This window comes from Phoca vitulina, unplaced genomic scaffold, assembly GCF_004348235.1.
Source record: "Phoca vitulina isolate PV1807 unplaced genomic scaffold, GSC_HSeal_1.0 scaffold82, whole genome shotgun sequence".
Classification (NCBI taxonomy): Eukaryota; Metazoa; Chordata; class Mammalia; order Carnivora; family Phocidae; genus Phoca; species Phoca vitulina.
Window position 1 is genome coordinate 4,701,205 of NW_022589785.1, and position 16,679 is coordinate 4,717,883.

The following is a 16,679-nucleotide window of genomic DNA, read 5'->3' on the forward strand; positions in this document are numbered from 1 at the left end:
CCCAGCTGGCCTCCCTAATTCCCCAGAACCTCACCCCATGGGCCACACCTCGCCTTCTTGAGCCAGACAATCTAATTGTAACTTGTAAAGTACTTCCGTAAACAGATGCATATATCTGTATTTGTCAATGTGAAGAGCTTGACTTGTGGTAAGTCAGGCACAAAACCAGATTATCTTGAAAGAATGAACCTTGGCAATTAGCCACAACATGACTGCAATAAAAATCTCATTAGGGGAAATGATTAGAGGTGTTTTAAGATGTTAACATTTTCACAGGTTGAGCTGGAAGGGAGCTTGGTTAGAATGATCTTGTCCAACCCTCTCATCTCACACAGGAGAAACTATTTCAAACTCAGAGAGGTTAAGTGACCTGGACAGGGTCACACAGCACGGCCATGCTTAACTCTTGGACATTGAATTTCCTGTGAGGTTAGGCAGAGGAGGAATCCTTTGTTCTCTCTTCTTACAGAGATTTTTTTTTTTTTTTAAGATTAGTTTCCTAGTCCTAACAAGTAGCCCCACTACCCAGGACTTTGTGTCTCAAATGATTAAATCCTGTTCCTTCTTTGCTTTGTCTCCAGGAGGCCTCCCGCTTTCTGGCTGGTTGGGAAAACTGGCCAGTCTGGTCCGGGTCCAACCCCTCCCAACCCTAACGCCCGGCGGGCTGGCCGAGGACTGCTGACGCCAGCAGTCGCTCACGTGACCACCACAGCTCTCAGTTCCGCTCCCTGTCCCAGACCTCTGGGTGGGCACTTCCAGGGACTCCTTCTGTGGGGGGGCACCAGGTAGGCACCCCTACCCTGCCTGTCCACCGCTGGAACAGTGAGGGGGCGACCACGCAGGTGCAGGTGGACAGACGTGGGCAGATCAGATGTCAGGCCCTCTGTGCCTGCCCAGCGCTCTGTAGGCAGCGGGGACTGAATGTGGCTGGCCTCAAGATGTCTCACAGCATTGCTATTTGTCCGCCCCCACCCCCGGCTCCCTTCCTCCAGGAAAACGACTCTGCCCTTCCTTCCTCTGTTCTTTGGCCTTGCTTTCACCTCAGCTACAGATCTTTTTCCCCTTTCTCTCTGCTGATTTAGCAGCATCCTGCTGGGGGCGTGGAGGGATTAATCAGTGACAGGAAGCTACCTCTTTCAGAGCAGTGACCAGCTGTGCAAGACCAGCCCTAGGAGTCTGTGGTGCTTCCTGCCCGCTGCTCGCCCATCCGCTCCTGCCATGGGGCACCTTGGGGCCCTCCTCTTCCTCCTTGGGGGCCTGGGGGCTCTCGCTGATATCTGCGGTGAGTAACCAGATCTACCCTGTGCCTCTTTCCTCCTGGGGCCTTAGGGGGGAGGACTGTCTTGTCCAAACCCCTCATTATGTAGCTGGAGAAACTGAGGCTCGAATGTTTGGGAGGGTACGATTTATCTGCCCCTTTGGACTTCCACAGCAGCTGGGACTTAGCTGGACCTCAGTGTTTGACACACTGTGTTGAGATTGACCCTGAGTTGACCCTCGAACAAAGTGGGTTAGGGCTGCCGGCCCTCCATACAGCCCAAAATCCATCTATAACTTTTGACTCCCCAGAAACTTAACTACTAATAGCCTACTGTTGACTGGAAGCCTTACTAATAAGATAAACAACACATATTTTGTATGTTATATGTATTATATACTGTATTCTTATGATAAAGTCAGCTAAAAAAAAGAAAATGTTATTGAGGAAATCATAAAGAAAAGAAAATAGATTTGGGACACCTGGGTGGATCAGTCTGTTCAGTGTCTGCCTTCGGCTCAGGTCATGATCCCAGGGTCCTGGGATCGAGCCCCGGAGCCTGGCGTCCGGGGAGAAGCAGGGAGTCTGCTTCTCCCTCTGCCCCTCGCCCTGCTTGTGCTCTCTCTCAAATAAATAAATAAAATCTTTAAAAAAAATAGATTTAAAGTATTGTACTATATCAAGAAAAATTCACATATAAGTGGACCCACGTAGTTCGAACACACGTTGTTCAAGGGTCAACTGTATACATCTGACAGGCCACCAGACAAAAATGCTCCCATTAATCCAGTCATGGATTTATTTACTCATTCAACATGCATTGACTGAGGCTTTTCTGAGCCAGTGCAGTGTTGGGCTTTGGGGAAAGAACAAAGAGAAGACCGGTCCCATCCCTGTCCTCCTAATGCATCTGTTCTAGTAAAGGGGACAGACAAAAAAGTCAAGACGCAAATCAGTGCTGTGTTTGGGGGCTGCAGGGAGTGCCAGAGGAAGCAAACCAGGCACGGAGGTAGAGAGCTGGGGGCCACTCTCCACAGGGAGAGAGTTCAGGGAAGGATTTCCAAGGACCAGGCGTGACAGGGGGATTGAGACCCAGAGGAGGAAAAGGAGCTGACATGAAAAGGAGTGGGGGGCATCCCAGGCAGAGGGAAGTGAGTACGTGGGCACCCTTAACGGAGATGAGACGAGTCTGAGAGAAGCGTAGGTGGCAGGTCATGGCAAGGCATTTGTGGTATACTGCACGCACAGGAGCCTGGCTGCTTCGGCTCTGTGTCACAGTGTCCCCAGGGGCCTCTTGGGACCGGTGGACCAGTCTTGGAGTCTGAATGCAGCCTGGGGCTATTTGTGCACTGGAGATAGGCAGAAAGCAGGAGGCAGGCAGGGAAGCCTCTGTGCTCTGGGATTACCCACCTCTCTTCCCTCTTTGTATGGTCTCTTGTTATCTTTGGACAAACTGAGAGGCAGGTTCAGGTGACAGATGAGTCAGTCAAAGGTTGGAGAAGCCAGGTGACCTGCCAAGGCACTCCAGCTTTCCAGGGCTTTGCTGAACTCAGTGCTCAGAACTCCAGGCCATGGTCTTCCCTGGGCACCAGGAGCTTCCAACCTGTGTTCCATAAGTGCATCCAGACCCCTCAGCCCTTGGCTCTTGGTTCCCGTCCAGACAGTCCCCAGGGGAGACCTGGGACCCAGACCTCACTGGGCATGAACCATTCAGTAGTTGGCCCATAGACCCGACAGAAGCCCTGGACCAGGTTTGGGGGTGCAGCCCCCTACAGCTGAGCCACTTAGCTGCTCAGGCCTCATTCCCTCCGCTGCAAAATGGGCTAAGAATTCTTCCCTGCCTTCCTCCTTGGTGTGGTGCGGAGGATCCCACCGCTCAAACTTTACCAGCTCAAAGCTCTGTGTGGTTGTAAAATTGACAAGAATGCTGCACTAATGCTTTTGCTCAGGGTGGGCTCCTGTGCTTGGGAATGTCAAGGCCGGTCAGCTGGCAGAGCTGCATGGCCCTGTGAGCAAGAGGCCCCATGGGAGGGAGCTCGCCCTGGGCCACTTTTATGACCAAGGTGAATTTGCCCGGCTCCTTCCTTTTAAGGAGGCTGAATTGTGGTTATGAGCCTCTCTTTATAGCTCTGGCTCTTCTTCTTATCACTTCTAATCCCAGGGCTGACTCACCTGCTAGAGGGCAGAGCCTGGGGTTGGGGTGAGGCTCCCCTACCAGTTTGAAGGAAAGGGAGAGGGAAAGAGAGGTACAGGGGGACAGATGACCAGAAGGACAGGCAGAAAGAGGTAGAGACTGAGACAGATACAGAGAGGGGGAAATGCCTATAGAAATGGGAGGCAGCCCCAGAAAGTCACTGAGGATGTGAAAGGAAAAGAAAAGCAACCCCTGTCCCCGACCCCCACCCCCTCTAGCCCCTCTAGCGACAGATACCTGTGACTTTTGGGAAAACAGGCATAAGATGGTGAGACCTGTAGGGGCGCCTGGCTGGCTCAGTCTGCAGAGCATGCCGACTTTAGATCTCAGGGTCATGAGTTTGAACCCCACATTGGGCATAGAGATTATTTACAAAAAAAAAATGATGGTGGGACCCAAACCAAGAGGGATGGGCCTGTTACCAGAGGAACCCTGGTCCTTGAGCAGGTGAAGAGCTCTAGCGGCAGTTCCTGGGCTCAGTCCCCTGGGAGGGGCAGCCTGCCCAGCATCCTGGGACGAGGCACGGCCACAGTGGAGGCAGCTGGAGCCCTGCAGATAACTGGGAGGCAGTAAATGGGGGAAAGTCCAAAGTGCCTCCCAGGCCACCCACTGAGCTCAGGTTCCTTCCCTAAAGGAAGCAGGCAGGGTCAGCTGGGTCTGGGAAATGCCTCTGAGACTTCAGCTTCCCCAGTTTTTCAGCATTTTCATGATTCAGTTTCAGGCAAACCCCAAAGCACACAGAGAAATGGTTGCCAACGATGATGGCTTTCTACAGATTCACCCCTCAGTCTCCTCTTCACCTACACAGATGTGGCAAGAAAAGCCTTATTTTGAGATCTGCACAGAGGAAGCTCACCAGACAGCCCCAGTTAGCCATGGGCAGCCTACAGTGGGGTTTGTTTGTTTTGTTTTTTAAAGATTTATTTTATTTATTTTAGAGAGAGTTGGGGGAGAGGCAGAGGGAGAGAGAGAATCCTCAAGCAGACTCCCTGCTGAGTGGGGACAATCCCCACCCCCCACCCCCAATGCGGGGCTCGATCCCAGGATCCTGAGATCATGACCTGAGCCGAAGGCAGAAACTTAACAGACTGAGCCACCCAGGTGTCCCAGCCTGCAGTGTTTTAAAATTGGGTGTGTAACATGTTCTGTGTGTGGGTTGCAGTCTTGGTAAATGGATTCGGCAGAGCACCAAAGAACACGGGCTTTGCAGGCAGGTTCATCCTTGGCTCTGCAGCCTGTGGAAGACACAACATGACTTTGAACGTCTGCTTCCTCTTTTGCACAAAGCAGTGATGACAGTGTCGATGCCACAGAGCTGGCATGAGGGCCAGGTGAGGTCAGGTGCAGTGCCTGGGGCACATCGTGAGGCTTGAGCTCCACTCTCTGTTACTCCTGGTGGCAGAGTGGTTGCCTGGTACCGGCTTCCTCTGCCCTTGGCCCACCACCTCTCCCTAGCCCACTCCAACTGCTCTTTTGGGATACCTGCTTTCCCCTATTTACCTGCCGCCTTTCATGACAGCCTTATTTTCCCATACAAGTAGGATATGTGCTAGGTGGAGACGGAATAGAGATGTTTATTCCCTAGAGAAGGCTCCGGTAAGGTAAAAGCAGTTCCTTGCTGGTGGCCTGGCTCTGCAACCTCACTTGACCTATTGTTCTCTTTCCTAAGAAATACCAGAGGTGGATAGCAAGCTGGTGGAGAGGCTGGGCCAGCACCTCTTGCCCTGGATGGACCGGCTCTCCCTGGAGTACCTGAACCCCAGTATCTACGTGGGCCTACGCCTCTCCAGCCTGCAGGCCGGGGCCAGGGAGGCCTTCTATCTGCACAACCTCAAGCTCAACTACCAGGAGAGCGTCCTGGGGTATCGCTGTTCACTTTCTTCTCCTTTCCCTATGTCTTGCTCTACCTCCTAAGGGAAAGGAGACCTGTGTTCTGGTTTGGGCTACCACTGCTTTGTTGGGGAGACTTTGGGCAAGTTTTGTCTCCTTTGGCACTTTCTCCATCTGTAGAATGGGGTTGGCTTGACTAGACTGGAGGCAGATATCACTGATCCATGATCACAGTCTACGCCCCCCCACCCCCACTACTGAGCCCAGAAGCAGCATCTAGCAGCATCTAACTTTGTGCTCCCTTTCCAGGGGGCATTAAGGGGAGGCCTGTTCTGAGGCTCAGTGTGGGAGTTTGAATGAGAGGTAAAGGATCGGGACCACCCTGAAGCATCTCCTGCTTGGACTCCCTCTCAAGAAGCAGACACAGAGCAGGGAAAGGGAAGAAAGGGAGGGCTGTGTGGACAAAGGGTGATCAAAATGGTGGGGGCAAGCATAGGTCCGGATATCAGAGCCCTTGGGACTTGTCCTTGAGTCTAATTTTTTATCTTTATGAAATATGTATGGCATGCACCTTACAACATGCAGAGCTGACTCATCTACTTTTGGTAGTTCTAGCAAAGTTTCGAATTATTAGGATTCTTTTCACTTTATGATGTTGGGGGGAGGTGTCCCAACCCAGGCTTACCAAAGGTGGCATTTTCTTACAGAAGTGTTGTTTACTGGCTTTGTCCTAGGCTTCCCATCAACGATGACAACAGGAACAACCAGGCCAAGCCCTCCATGGGCCAGTTGGCCCTCTACCTGCTGGCTATCAGGGCTAACTGTGAGTTTGTTAGAGGCGACAAGGGGAATAAGCTGGTCTCACAGCTGAAGCGGTTCCTGGAGGACGAGAAGAGGGCCATTGGTGAGAGGACATGGTCTGCCAAGTGTGGGGGGGGCCCTCATCAGATAACATTCTCTGGGGAAGCATTTAAGTCAGAACTTTGGGTTTTTTCCCCCCAGGCTTCTTTCCCACCCTCCACTCTGCCTGTTTCACTATCTACCTAGAGGCTTGGGCCTGCCGCAGTCGCCATCCTTGACCAAGCCTTTCCTGTACCCCACATGCACTCTGTTGGCAAGTTCTGCTCAGTCACCACGACTGAACTGACTGTCTACCTCTGGGACAACTGCATGGCCTCCGTACTGCTTACTCCTCAGCCTCTCTCTGCTAACTCTCCTGCCGCCTGATTCGACCCAGCACATGACAGCCAGGGCAAGCATTTGAAATCTAAATTTGATCTGGTTAGCCCGGCTCAAACCCTGCACAGGCTACTCACTGCTGTGTCCACAGCCCCTCAGGCTCATCTGTCTGCCCCTTTCTCCTCTTCAGGACCTGCTGGCCCACTCCCTGGCTCACCCACGCACCTGCCTTTCTGGCTCTGGCCACGCTGATTTCTCAGCTTCCAGATCAGGGTCTTCGTATATGTTCTCTGTATCTGGAAGGTTTCCTTCCCCTTCTAGCTTCCTGCTCCCCCTTAGCTCCTCCTCACCCCCACCTCCCCAGTATCACTGCCTTTTAGAGAATCCTGCCCTGATTCCCAGCTACTCGAAGACCCCTACTGTTTGGCCCCAGAGACCTTGGTCCACATTTCAGTTCTAATCATGCTGACGTGGGTGCAGGTTGTGTTACTGTTGGAGGGCTGGCCGGGCACCACTCTGAGCACAGTACCTGACACAGAGTGGATCCTCAGCAAGAATGGGTTGAGGGAATGAAGGAACGAAGGATCCCATGACCCAGAGGAGGGTGTTGGGAAGTGTGGGCAGTGGGGTCCCATGTGCTGACTGGGCTGGTTGCTGGGAGGGGGGCAGAGAGGCAACCCCTCAGGCCCGGCATGAAGCCCCTGCCTCATGGTCTTCTTCCTCCCAGGGTCCAATCACAGGGGCCACCCCCGCACCAGCTACTACCAGTATGGCCTGGGCATCCTGGCCCTGTGTGTCCACCAGAAGCGGCTCCATGACAGCGTGGTGGGCAAGCTCCTGTACGCCGTGGAACACGACCATCCGCCCCGGGGCCGCCTCTCTGTGGGTGAGTGGGCGAGGCCCTGCTAAAGCCAGGCTGGCACTCCGCCAGTCCCCAGCTCCAACTGAAGGCCTCCACCCCCTGCCCCATGCTCACCTTTCCTTGGGACCCCTTCCTTATGAGTTCCTTAGGAGTGAAATGGCGAGGGCTCGTGTGTGGGTTATGGTGGTCGTGAGCCAGTGTTGGAGCAGGCCTGGGACCCTGACCCCAGCTCTGTCACACAATTATTGTAGGCTACCCTGGGCAAGTCAGCTGGTCTTTTTGGTTCAGCTTCTGCTGTAAAATAACCTCCCAGCAGTATTTTTTTTTTAAAGATTTTATTTATTTATTTGACAGAGAGAGACACAGCGAAAGAGGGAACACAAGCAGAGGGAGTGGGAGAGGGAGAAGCAGGCTTCCCGCAGGGCAGGGAGCCCGATGCGGGGCTCGATCTCAGGACCCTGGGATCATGACCTGAGCCGAAGGCAGACGCTTAACGACTGAGCCACCCAGGCGCCCCTCTCCCAGCAGTATCTTGATAGAAGATACCTTATAAGTCAAGGGCTTATCATGGTGCCTGGCATGGAGAAAGTTCTGGATACAAAGCTATGGTCTTGTCCTCATATGAGCTGGGAAGCCTGAGACCTGGATTCTGGAGCTGCTACCTCACTGTGTTACCTTGGACCTCCAGTGCTCTTTCTTGTCGTCGTGATTCAGGGTCTCTTGTAGGTGGGCGTTCTGTGAGAGTGCCTTGCCTAGGGTGGGGGTAGGATGGAGTAGGTTGGGAGGGTGAGGAGATACTGCAGAGAGCTTGCTCTTGCCTGAGGCTTGTAGAAAAACCACTGTGGGCCCAGTAAATCGCCTCTGGGTGGGGGCGGGGGCTGGTGGGGTTTAAAGCCTGAAGGGCCCAGGCAGCTCCCTGGACCTATGATATCAGATCACCTGGGGGTGGACCCAGCTATCGGTCTGTTCCAAACTTCCCTGGTGATTATTAAGTGCAGGCAGGTTTGGGAATGAGGGGTGTAGGATAAAGCCTCTTGGGCCTCCCTCCTCCAGGCTCTCTCCCTAATCTCTAACCCCTAAACAGTAGACAGGGGAAGGGTGACCAACCATTGTTTGCCTGGAACTAAGGGGCTTCCCAGGACAGCGGACTTACAGTGGCCAAACTGGGAAAGTTCTGGACAAACTGGGCTGAGTTGGTCCCCCTTGCTGGTGAAAACGTTCTAAAATGCTGATCTGACCATGCCCCTTCTTCAAGCCTCTGGTGGCAGCCCATTGCCCCAGGGCCCTGCCTAGACTGACCCCAATTGGCTCTGTCCCTTGCAGACACAGTGGCCATGGCGGGCTTGGCCTTCACCTGTCTGGAGCGCTCCAACCTCAACCGCAATCAGGGACACCGGCTCACCCTGGCCATTAGGACAGTACAAGAGAAAATCCTGAAGGCCCAGACCCCTGAAGGCCACTTTGGGAATGTTTACAGCACACCTCTGGCGCTGCAGGTAGTAAAGAGAGCATGGGGCCAGAGTTCACCCCGGTGTTCGGTGGGCGGTGGCCTGGTCAGGGACTGGAAGACCTGGCTCCTCCATGCCAGCCGACCCACCTCCTCCTTCTCTTCCCCATTCTGTCACCAGTTACTGATGAACTCCTTCATGCCTGAAAAGAAGCTGGGCACAGCATGCCTCAAGGCAAGGGCTGCTCTGTTGGCCAGTATGCAGGATGGGGCCTTCAAGAATGTTCTCATCATTTCCCAGCTGCTGCCTGTCCTGAACGGCAAGAGCTATGTGGATCTCATCTCCCCAGACTGCGAGGCACCAAGAGGTAGCTGGGCCTTTCAACGGGAGCCCTCTTCTTTTCAGTCTGCTCAGTGCTTCCTGAAGTCTGCATGTCCCAGGGAAGGGAGGTTGCCTCATCCTGATTTGCTGAGTCGACGGGGGTTTGCGGGTCCATGTGGGACACACTGGCAGCGAAGATGCAGTCAGAGCTTCCAGAAAGCCACGGTGTGGGGAGAGAGATACCAAAGAGAGAGCTCTGGGTGGGCCATGAGTCTGCAGCCCCTTGTGTGATACCCGGTCCAGAAATGTTTGAATGGATGAATGGGGAGAGACACATTTTGTGTAGTGCTGATATATCCTAATGAGTCCCAATTAGCAGCTGGAATCAGGGCTTCATCTGGGAGAAGGACTTGAGTTGGTGAGTGGGATTTTCCAGTGGTGAAGAGCAGTAGCAAGGGCAGGGCAGAGAGTGGGCAGCAGGAACAAAGGTGCCGAGGTGTAAAAGGGTCCTCCCAGGGTCCAATCACAAGGGCCACCCCCGCACCAGCTACTACCAGTATGGCCTGGGCATCCTGGCCCTGTATGTCCACCAGAAGCGGCTCCATGACAGCGTGGTGGGCAAGCTGAAATTTGGGGGAAGATTCCTACTAGAGAGTGGGGTCTGGGGGAATGAGCTAGAGTTGCAAGCAGGAGAATGAAAAGGAGGGGAGACCCTCAGAGGTAATGTGGGCAGGGATTCTGGTTGTAGAAAGAGCCCTCTGGGGAGCTATGTGGCAGATAGGTGGGAAGGGGGTACTGGAGGCAAAAAAACCAGTGAGGGACCCAACCTTGGGCAGCCGGGGGACTTGGGGGATAAAGGACAGGGGAGGCTGGGATCCTGTGGTGATCCTGGCTGAGATGGGCCACAGTGTCTTCAAGGGAAGAAAGGAGGGCTAACACCGGCCCCCTGCCCTCACACCAGCTACCCCTTCCTCTCTCCCTGGCTTAGTCCTGTTGCAACCAGCTGTGGAGACTCCTTCACAGACCCAAGAGCTCATCAGTGTCATGCTGAAGGTCCCCAGTGTCTTGCCACCATACAGACACGCCATATCTGTCCCTGCTGGGTCCTCCTTGGAAGATGTCCTTAAGAAGGCCCAGGAGCTCACAGGATTCACGTGAGACCCCCACCTCCCAGCCCTCACCCCACCTGACCTGACATCCCTGAAACAGGGCGTGGATGGGATGGGGATGGAAGAGGAGGTTCCCCTGGGAGAGGTGTCTGGCCAGGCTCTGCTTCCCCCTTCTCCACCCCTGAATGGCCCGGGGTATAGTGGAAACTGGGAGCTGTGGGCCAGCATTGTCAGTGGCTCTGAGAACATGCTCTGGGGGCAGAGCATCCACATTGGAATCCCAGCTCCACCACTCCCCCACTAGGGACCCGGAACCAGTTATTTACCTGTAATCCAGTGAGAACACCAGCTGTGCCCTGCTCCTTGCAAGGTCCATGCAAGGAGTCCGGGAATTATTGCACAAAGAGGATGTGGCCCCCCATACTTAGTAATCTCAATATAGGTTAGCTTTTTTTTTTTTTTTAATATTTTATTTATTTATTTGACAGAGAGAGACACAGCGAGAGAGGGAACACAAGCAGGGGGAGTGGGAGAGGGAGAAGCAGGCTTCGTGCGGAGCAGGGAGCCCGATGTGGGGCTTGATCCCAGGATCCTGGGATCATGACCTGAGCCGAAGGCAGACGCTTAACGACTGAGCCACCCAGGTGCCCCACAGGTTAGCTTTTATAAGAATCAGAATTTTTATCATCAGGTGATCTTGGCCTCATCCCTGTGATGAATTACCCTGGGCAAGTCCTCTGTAGAATGTGGAGGTTGGGCAACATCCTTAAACTTGCCTCTCACCCTGACAAGATTCGACAAGTCTGGGGCCAAGCATTTCTGTCCAGCCGTGTCCATGCCTAAATAACATGGATGGGATTCTTGTGTTACCAATGGGGAATATGAACCAGAGGAGTTGAGTGCCTTCCACCAGGTCACCCAGACCCCAGACTTTTCTAGAAAGATATGCCTCAGTTTGAGAGAGCCCTAATTTCTGCATCCACCTGGAGTTCCCAAAGGACAGCGCCCTGCGGTCAGGGAGGGCCCACAGCTGGTGCCTCGCATTTGTCCAGGTCAGGGAATTTCAGGCCAGAGATATACAAAGACTCCCTTTAAAGAGCAAAAATTCTCCCAGACAGACCCCAGGATATTTCTGTTATACTATGACTTAGATGTGTGCTATTATGTTTACTATTAAAAGTTCCTTCTTTTTCTGGCTCCAGACATCTATAAATCCTAAACAACTCTGCAAATAGATATAAAGTGTAAAAAGAATAACATTCAAATAAGGACTATTTGCTGAGGAGCAGGTGTACATGGCCAGGCATGGCGTGAGCCCTATGCTCTCAGCTACTTGGGCCTGAGCTACTGTCAACCCTGAGTTTGTCCAGGCAGCTGTGACTTCATAGGCCCTTCCCTGGCCCTGAACACTCCATTCACTACTAAGCCCGCCTCAGCTCTCTTCCCAGTAGCCTGCAGCTTACGGGGGCCCACACAGCCCCAGACGGCCACACACGCTGAGCACCTGGGCAGGCCGCCATCCAGCAGACATTGAGAGTATGCAGACCCTGCTGGCATTCATGTCTGAATAACATCATCAAAATGAAAAAAATAGTACTTAACATTCTGATTCAGAACTCCAGGACCTCCGAGGAGACATCAGGGAAACAATTCTGTCAGTGGAGGTGGGTGCCTGAACTGGGTGTGGAGGCCAGGCAGTAAGGTTATATGTCTGGAGGCAGAGAAAGCTGGACTGCAGAAAGAAAGATCCAGAGAGAAAGAGAGGAGAGAGAGAGAAACAGGGAGACGTGCTCTAAGCAGCCACATGGACCCACAGAGTTAGGGATGACAGGGCAATGGGGTCTGCTCCACGACACCCCCTCAAACAACACTTTTCCCTTGGACGAAGTCACCCTGAGTGGTTTTCTGTCTCTTAAAACTATAAAAACCTCCCTCTCTAAGACATAACCATTGATAAGCCTTTTGGAGAGAGGAAGAACATGACCCATGGGCTTTTAAGAGGACCCCTCTGGCAGCCATATCCACATGGTTTGGAGAAATGCACAGTTGGCGGCAAGGAACTCAGGGAGGGGGTGGTGTGAATAAGGAGTCTCTAGGTCACAAAGGCCAGAAACCTAACTCCAACCCTCTCTGGTAACGGGGGGCATGGGGTGTGTAGAATCGGAGAGAAGACTGAGCCACCCAGCCATAAGAAGAGGGAAGTGTCACTGAGCCACAGAAACTTCCAGACGCAGAGACCCACTGCCACCACCAGGTGTCTCTGTCTCGCACATCTGGGCTTCTCTGCATTCTGGCTTCGCCCTCTCTCATCGGGCACTGGCATCTTATATGTGGTGCTGGTGGCTTCTGCTCCTCACCCCTGCAACATCAGCTCCCAGAGAGGGGGCAGCTGCTGAGCCAGTCATGTAACAGGTGTCCCTTCCTGTAGGCCATGGTCCGGGTCAGTGCGGAGGGGTGAAGTCCCATGAGCAGGCAGTGTCAGGGCGTGGCAGAAGAGGGACGGGGGTGAACGCCTGTGGCCTGGAAAGGATTTGGCCAGTGCCAGCCCTGAGGGAGAGGCCAGGACTTCCCTGGTGGGGGTAGTTCCGTTTCTGCCCTTGGGTCAGTGGAAGCAAAAGTCACTTCTCCTTCTGCCTCTCCCTTTGGTAGGTATGGAACCCAGAACTCCTTGTCAGGACCCTACCTGACCTCCGTGATGGGGCGAGAAGTTGGGGAACGTAAGTTCTGGCAGCTCCTCCAAGCCCCTGACACACCACTGCTAGAAGGTGAGTCTGGTGGCCAGCCACCTCTGGACACCTGCCCCAACCGGCCTGGTTGCGGCGAGGCTTCCCCGGCTCACCTTGGCTTTCCCCTGAGCCTTTCTGGGCCTCAGCCTCAGGTCATCACTGATGCTCCAGGCGGCTTCTGACTTACTGAACTGAGCGCTTAAGAACTTTTACATAAGTTATTGGGGCAACTCTAGGAAATCAGATAGGCAAAAAAGGAAAATTAAAATCACCTATCATTTGCTCCCCAGAAATTACTTCTTTTAACTGTGGGTGTATTTTCTTCCAGCTAATTTTTTAAATATGTAAGTTTTTTCATAAAAACAGAGCCGAGCTCTGTAGCGCTGCTGTCCGACAGAAACGAAATGCTAGTGTCATTCTAAATGTTCTAGATGGCGACACTAATATTAACGATATATCTTATTTAACCAAATACACAAGATACTATTATTCCGAGATATAATCAATGTAAAATTATGAATGACATTTTTGCATGCTTGTTTTGTTCTAAGACTTCAAATGCACAATAGCTGTGTGTGGCTAATGTGAGCATACTGGGTGGCACAGCTCTGTGTACTGTTTGGCAACTTTAAAAAAAAAATTCTTGGGGCTCCTGGGTGGCTCATTCATTAAGCGTCTGCCTTCGGCTCGGGTCATGGTCCCAGGGTCCTGGGATCGAGCCCTGCATCGGGGTCTCTGCTCAACGGGAGGCCTGCTTCTCCCTCTACCACCCCCCCCCGACTTGTGTTCCCTCTCTTGCTGAGTCTTTCTCTGTCAAATAAATAAATAAAATCTTAATAAATAAATAAATAAATAAAATTTAAAAATTCTCCTCTTTTTTTGAAAAACATTTTATTTCATTTATTTATTTGACAGAAAAAGAGAGATCACAAGTAGGCAGACAGGCAGGCAGTGGAAGAGGGAGAAGCAGGGTCCTTGCTGAGCACGGAACCCGATGTGGGACTCAATCCCAGGACGCTGGGATCATGACCTGAGCCAAAGGCAGATGCTTAACTGACTGAGCCACCCAGGCACCCCTCATTTATTTATTTTTTAAAATAAGCTCTGTGCCCACTGTGGGACTCGAACTCACAACCATGAGATCAAGAGTCGCCTGCTCTTCTGACTGAGCCAGCCAGGCGCCCTGCAACTTATTTTTTTCATTCTTAATGTATTGTGGACATCTTTCTATGTTGTTATATGTAGATCTTCCCCTTCCTTTGAAATAGCCACGTAGAATATATCACTCATGAGGGTGTTTGGGGCTGCAAATAACAGGAAACACAGTGCCAACCAACTTCCACTATATATGACATCCATTGGATCGAGTGACCAGGGTCAAGAGGGAACGAGGACTTCGGGGCTGGTGTGACCTGGGCTCCAGCCCTCCTCCCCTGTGACTCCATATTTATTGGCTTCTTCACCCTTCTTGTGTCTTCCCAGGGCAGCTCCCTTTTAAAACTTTGCCCCAAGCAGACAGAGGTGGAATTGGGACACAGGCACATTCCTGGACCCATCCCCGTTGTTAGGAGATGGCCCAGGTTCTGCACTCACCGTCGGCTAGAGAACAAGGATTGCCACACGACTGGTGTGGGCCAGTCAGGGCCTGCCTCGGCACTGCGTGCTGCAGAGGGGCGTGGAGTGAGATGGCGAGGCTGCGGCTTCTTGATTCCTGCTAGATATTTAGGGTTTTAACGCCTACGCCTCAAGCTGTCATGAGCATCCTTGTGCATCAGCCCAGTCACCAGACAGACTCTGAAGGGTCCTCTGTCCCTGCTCTTGCTATCTGGAGCTTCTGTTGGGCACCTACCAAGTGCCAGGCATTGGGCCAAGTACTTTCCAGAAAGTGGGCCTTTCTGAGGGAGTCCAAGAAAAAGCATTCTCTTTCCCTGCCTGCTTCTGAACAGACTGAGAAGTAAAACAAAGAGGGGGCAGATGGAGACCCCAGATCTGGCCTCTATTACTGATAAAGCCCGGGCTGGAGGGTGTAGCCTGGGGCAAAAGCCCGATGGACTCAATCATGAGGCAGATGTGGATCATTGTGTCCTCCACCCCCCCCCCACCCGCCCCATCCTGGTCCAGCAGGAAGCCCACTCTCATGGGGAAAAAAGGAGCACCTGGTTGTTGATACCATTATTGTCCTCATTTCAGAAGTGGGAATGCCAGCACTCACAATTGTGAAATAACTTGCCCAGAGTGACACTGCTGATGAGTGCAGAGCTGGGACTTGACTGTCTCTAGTGAGTGGAGGCTGGCTCCAGCAGACTTCACTTGTGGTCTTGGTTCTCCCTCCAGACCACACTGAGCAAATCCCCCTTCCTGATGGCCCCTCAAGGGACCCTGAAGACAGTGACCCTGCCCATCAGGTGTTGTCAAGGGTCTCTGGTTCCTTTCACCCCATGTTGGTTATCCAGAATGCTGTCCCGGCCCCCCTCCCTGGGGGCCTCCCCCACTGTAAAATGAGCCTGTGGGCCTCAGGAGCCCTGAGGTCACAGCTGATTTCAGTTTCCAGACTGGCTCTGGATAGCTCCCACTTTCCCACCAGCAAGCCCTGAGTGGATCTGATAGACCCTGGCCTCAGGGTGCTTGTCCATAAGAAGAGGTGGTGGGGTGGCGGGTGGGATTTTCTCTCCTGCTAACCCCTCTGCTTACCTGTTTCTGCAGGTATTGCTGACTATATCCCCAAGGATGGAGAAACCATCGAGCTGAGGCTGGTTAGCTGGTAGCCCCTGGGCTCACCCACGCCAGCAGCCTGGCCCATTGCTGGGCCTCCGCCTTCCCTCCAGACATCGCTGTAACAGGCACATACATGCCCAATCCTGCTGCTACCTCATGTGTCCTTGGAGCAGTGTCCCCTGGATTACCCAGCTACTACCCTTGCAAAGGTCCTCAGCCACCATCCACCCTGGATCAGGGAACCACGCATCTTCCCTGGGAGGGCTGTTGCTCGAGTCTGGCCCCGCCTGGCCACACAGGCATCCCTTGAAGGCCGCTCATAGTCTGAAGGGTCTGAAGCATCTCAGACTCCTCAACACAAGGAGGAGAAGTCACGGCCATTGGTGTTGTGAGTACTGCCCCTTCTGGGATTGGGGTCCTGCAAGGAGACCTGTGTGGCCCAGGGGCTGCAGTCCTGACCCCAGCTCTCTACTCCGGCCTTCAGGGCGGTGGCCCCACTGCTGGCCTTGGCAGAGTGGCTGGTGGGGGCTCTGCCGAGTTGCTCAAAGCCTGCCTCTGAAATGATTAAAGTGTTGATTGTGTACCTGCCCTGGTGTCCTGATGCCTCAAGCTCATGACTGAGTACAGGGGGCTGGAGGAGGAGGAGCTCCCCTGGGGGCACAGAGGAAGGTGGGGGGTGGGGGAGGGTGGCCGCATTCTCCTGGGGGCTGGTAAGGAGCAGTGCTGCTGATGCCAACACTGATTACTGTTTAGGGAACATAGCCTTGCTAGATGCTTTCTCGCACAACTCTTGAGGTTGTGGATATTTTTGTTTTCATCTCTACTTTGCAGATAAGGAAATTGGTACTCAGCAAGGGCATGTGACTCACCCACAATGTCAGGCAGGGGACGTGGCTGAGGAGACACAGGCCTGGCCTGGGGTGGCCTCCTGGCTCTTCCACGCAAACACTGAAAATTGGGGGGCTTCCATGGTTGTTGGGATTACATGACAGAACCCAAATGTAACTGGAGGCCCAGGAGCCTAGAGCTTTTTTTTT

At 53.1% G+C, this 16,679-nt stretch overlaps 1 protein-coding gene across 3 annotated transcripts; it reads left to right on the forward strand.

Annotated features, from left to right (window-relative positions):
* Positions 1 to 709: 709 nt before the first annotated feature.
* TCN2 (transcobalamin 2) lies at positions 710 to 16,229 on the forward strand. 3 transcript variants are annotated; one of them, XM_032395156.1, is made up of 10 exons: positions 710 to 785; positions 1,141 to 1,282; positions 5,122 to 5,314; positions 6,017 to 6,186; positions 7,189 to 7,347; positions 8,647 to 8,819; positions 8,952 to 9,138; positions 10,081 to 10,246; positions 12,851 to 12,966; positions 15,631 to 16,229. In XM_032395156.1, the coding sequence occupies exons 2-10, from the start codon at positions 1,219 to 1,221 to the stop codon at positions 15,690 to 15,692; spliced, it is 1,290 nt and encodes a 429-aa protein (XP_032251047.1). In that variant the 5' UTR covers positions 710 to 785; positions 1,141 to 1,218; the 3' UTR covers positions 15,693 to 16,229. The 3 variants fall into 3 exon arrangements, with proteins under 3 accessions (XP_032251047.1, XP_032251050.1, XP_032251049.1); XM_032395159.1 differs by having other exon boundaries at positions 711 to 785; positions 1,083 to 1,282; XM_032395158.1 differs by having other exon boundaries at positions 712 to 785; positions 1,086 to 1,282.
* The last annotated feature ends 450 nt before the right edge of the window (positions 16,230 to 16,679 follow it).